This window comes from Nannospalax galili, unplaced genomic scaffold, assembly GCF_000622305.1.
Source record: "Nannospalax galili isolate Female #2095 unplaced genomic scaffold, S.galili_v1.0 scaffold652, whole genome shotgun sequence".
NCBI classification, from domain to species: domain Eukaryota; kingdom Metazoa; phylum Chordata; class Mammalia; order Rodentia; family Spalacidae; genus Nannospalax; species Nannospalax galili.
Genome location: NW_008332152.1, coordinates 2622412 through 2626693, shown reverse-complemented (window position 1 = coordinate 2626693; position 4282 = coordinate 2622412). Strand labels below are relative to the sequence as shown.

General features: G+C 50.1%; 1 protein-coding gene across 1 annotated transcript in view; it reads left to right on the top strand.

Annotated features, from left to right (window-relative positions):
- The first annotated feature begins 211 nt into the window (after positions 1-211).
- Positions 212-4282, top strand: part of Tspear (thrombospondin type laminin G domain and EAR repeats) — a 58467-nt gene continuing 54396 nt past the window's right edge. The window contains exon 1 of the mRNA XM_008827422.2: positions 212-382. Coding sequence (XP_008825644.1) covers positions 227-382 — 156 coding nt within the window. The 5' untranslated portion in view covers positions 212-226. The remainder of the gene's footprint in view (positions 383-4282) is intronic.

Here is a 4282-nt window from a genome sequence, read left to right as displayed (position 1 = left end):
TCCCACAGATGCCCTGGGTGCCCCCACAGATACCCTGGATGTCCCACAGATGCTCTGGGTGTCCCACAGGTGCCCTGGGTGCCCCACAGATGCCAGCCATCACACCTGTCACATTGCATGGCTGCCACCTAACCCTTGCACCCGCGGTGTCTTTGCCACAGACCTGCGCCCCCAGGACATCCTGGAAGAGGTGGTCCCTTTGAATGGCGCTGTGAGTGGGATCCAGATGGTACAGGCCGAGGGCGTGCGGGGCCTCCAGTTCTCAGCTGCTGAGCCCCGTGCAGTGAGCTTCCCTGCTTCCAGAATCTTCTCCAGCTGTGACCTCTTCCCTGAAGAATTCTCCATCATCGTCACCTTGAGAGTTCCTGACCTTCCACCCAAGGTCAGTGACAGTGTTTCTTCTTATCAAGACCACCTGACTTCCTTTTCTGATGTCCCTAGAGCAATGTCCACAAAGCTCTGGGATGGTCCAGGCCACAGCAAAGTACTTGGCAAGGTCTCTAGGGGGGCTGGGGTCAGGAGGAGCTGTCTTGCCAGCAGTGTGACCTCATTAACCACAGTGTGCTGGCCCCATCATGCAACCTCTGGCCTGATGGTTGTTGATGTAGTCACAGGTTTGCACGGCCAGTGGTTGTTGGTATCGCCAAGGATTTCATGACTGTATCTGTTGATACATGTGTGCACAGCTCAGTGGTTGCTGGTAATCACTAGTTTGCACATTCCAGTGGTTGTTGGTATAGCCAAGGATTTCATGACTGTATCTGTTGATACATGTGTGCACGACTCAGTGGCTGCTGGTGTTGTTGGTATCGCCAAGGATTTCATGACTGTATCTGTTGATACATGTGTGCACAGCTCAGTGGTTGTTGACATAGTCATGAGTGTGCACAGCTCAGTGGCTGCTGGTGCAGTCATGGGTGTGCACAGCTCAGTGGTTGTTGACACAGTCATGGGTGTGCGCAGCTCAGTGGTTGTTGACAGTCATGGGTGTGCACAGCTCAGTGGTTGTTGACACAGTCATGGGTGTGCACAGCTCAGTGGCTGCTGGTGCACTCACAGATGTGCACAGCTTGACAGTTGGTGTAGTCACAGATTTATGCAATCAATTTTAGGATGTTTTCACCACTGCCTAAGATGGCCTGCGCCCTTTTACCATCACCCTGGCTCTGCCGCACCTGTAGTGTGAACCTCCTTTGCATTCCTGTGGGATGTCCTGTTCCACACGTTTCACACAATGGGTCATCATACTTGGCCTTTCTTGACCTGCTCAGCATATGTCCTCACAGCCCCATCTGTGTTGCAGCCTGGGTCGGAGCTGCATTCCTGGTTGTAGTTGGATAGCATCCCATCATGTGCACATGCTATCCACTTTGTATTGACTGCCTACTCAGTGGCTGATGGACACTTGGGGCGCCACCACCTTTTGGCCGGAGAATGCTGCTGTTGTCAACATCCGCATCCTGTGTGGACTCCCTCTCATTGCTCCTGGGGATGGATCTAGAGGTGCAAATCTTGGGTCACGTGGGAACTCTGCCATTGGCTTTGAGGTGCTCCCAGGCCATTTTCCATGACCATTGCTGTTTGGAGGGGAGTGTGTCCTCTTGGTAGCTGGGAAGCAAAGAAAGAAGGGTCAGGGTCCCAATGTTCCTTCAAGGTCATGTCCCCAATGACCTCACTTCCTTCCATTAAATTCCACCTCTTATGCCCCCTAGCACCAAAGGCTGGGGACCAAGTCTTCAACACACAGGTTCTGGGGCACACTGAAGACCCACAGGGCCTGATTGCTCTGTATGGCTAGATTCCATTGCTGGAGTTTGCTGAGGGCTTTGCAGACATGTCACAGGGCTGTGGTCCAAACATTTGGTTTGGGGTGCTGTGAAAGTAACACCAGCCTCAGAGTGGGTCAAGACATGTCACCTCCCTTGTGTTTTCAGAAGATTTCCTGAGAGATCATGGATCTTCTCAGTCTGTTTCCACCGAGGTCTCTTAGTCCCTTCCTTGTGCCTTAGCTCTGCTCAGGTGACCAACAGGAGCCCTCTCGGCACAGGTGTCCAGAGCTATGAGTTCTCTCAATGTATGAGGCTTGTGGTACCTCTGCACTGATGTCTGATGGTCAGTGTCACCTGACAGGATTTATCACCCAGGATACACACCTCTAGGCGTGTCTGTGGGGTATTTCCAGAAAGGATTAACTGAAGGAAGGGCTGCTCTGTATGTGGGTGGCACCATCTGTGGGCTGGGGTCCGCAAGTGAATAAATAAAGAAAGCGATCTGAGCACCAGCCATTTGTCTCTGCTTTCTGACTGCGGACACAGTGTGGCCAGCTGCCTCTCACTCCTGCCGCCGTGACGGACTGCACCCTCAAACCTGAACAGAAACAAACCCTTCCTCTTTCAGGCATTTTGTCAACACAAAGCAACACACATTCTGAAATTTTGGTTTCTGTTTTCAATCATCTCGACGTGTTTTGTAATATTTTCATCTCTCCTTTGGCTATTGGAGGATTATGTTATTCAATTCCACATATTTGTGAGTCTTCTGAATATTTTTCTATTATTGATTTGCAATTTTATTCCATTCTTGCCACACCACATACTTTGTTTATAATTTATATCCTTTTGAGAACTTACTGAAGTTTTCTTTATGGCCCTGGATGTGTTCTATGTAGACAGAGCTCCACACTCATGCCACCCTCACCCATGCTGCCCACAACCATGCCACCATGCCCACACCGCTCACACCCACTCAAGAAGAGCATGCTGTGCGGTGGCTGTGAGGCGTCCTCTGCAGGAATCGACTGCATCTTGCTGACTTACTGCTCTGCAAAAGTCCCCCATTTCTCAGGCCCTTTATCTGGCTGGAACTGGGATAGTTAAATCCTCAGTTCACTTCAACTCGTCTCTCTTCATTCTGTTGAGTTTTGCTCTGTGCATTTGTTCTTAGCTCTGTTGTTTATGCGGCTGCACAGCCTCACATATGTAATAACTCAAGTCCAGTGAGATATAAAAAGATCACTCCAGGCCTGGAGAGATGGCTCAGTGGTTAAGAGCACTGACTGCTCTTACAGAGGATCTGGGTTTGATTCCCATCACCCTCATGGTGGCTACGAACCGTCCTTAACTCTAGTTCCAGGGGGATCTGAAGCCCTCTTCTGACCTTCGTGGCATTGCATGACACAGGTACACTCACATACATGCAGGCAATACCACTCATACACATAAAATAACTTTTTTTAATTAAAGAAAAGATCATTCTAGGACTGCTATATCAGTCACTTTCCTGTTGCTCTGTTAGAAACACTGACCAAAGCAACCTATAGAAGGAAGAGTTTATTTAGCTTACGGTTCCAAAGGGGCAGGAGTCAGTCCGTCATGGTGGGGAGGCATGGCGGCAGAGGTGGCTGGAGGAGGAGCAGAAGCTAATCTTCAAGCAGGCACAGGAAGCAGAGAGCAGCTGAAGATCCAGCAAGGCTTAAGGACTCTAAGCCTGCCCCCGGTGACATGCGTCCTCTAGCATGGCTACACTGCCTACGACCTCCCAAAACAGCGCCACCAACTGGGGACAAAATGTCCAAACACTTGGAGCCTGTGGGGGACGTTCTCACTCAAACCATCACAGCTGGGGAGATGCTTAGTGGGTAAAGTGCTTGCCACACAAGCACTCAGACCTGAGTTTGGACCCCCAGTACCTGCATAAAAAGCCAGGCATGACAGTCCCTGTCTGTAGTCCCAGAGCTGGGATGCAAAGACAGGTGGATCCCTGAGGCTTGCTGACCAGCCAGTCTAACTGAATCTGTGGCCCCAGGTTCAGTGAGAAACCTTGTCCCAAAAGATAAAGTGACGGAGGAGGAAGACACCCGATGTCTCGGTCGGCTGCCATACACACCGTACACATGCACAACACACACACTGTACACGTGCACCACACACGCACTGTACACGTGTGGTGGATCCCTGAGGCTTGCTGACCAGCCAGTCTAACTGAATCTGTGGCCCCGGGTTCAGTGAGAAACCTTGTCTCAAAAGATAAAGTGACGGAGGAGGAAGACACCCGATGTCTTGGTCGGCTGCCATACACACCGTACACGTGCACCACACACGCACTGTACACATGCACCACACACGCACTGTACACGTGCACCACACACATGCACATACAAAATACTGTTCCTATGGAACAGTCTCCTTTTTTTAATTCTAAATCTGCTTTTAAAAAAAATTATTTATTTAATAACCACATAATTAGAAGAAGCATTTCATTACAACAGCATTGACATATTCAA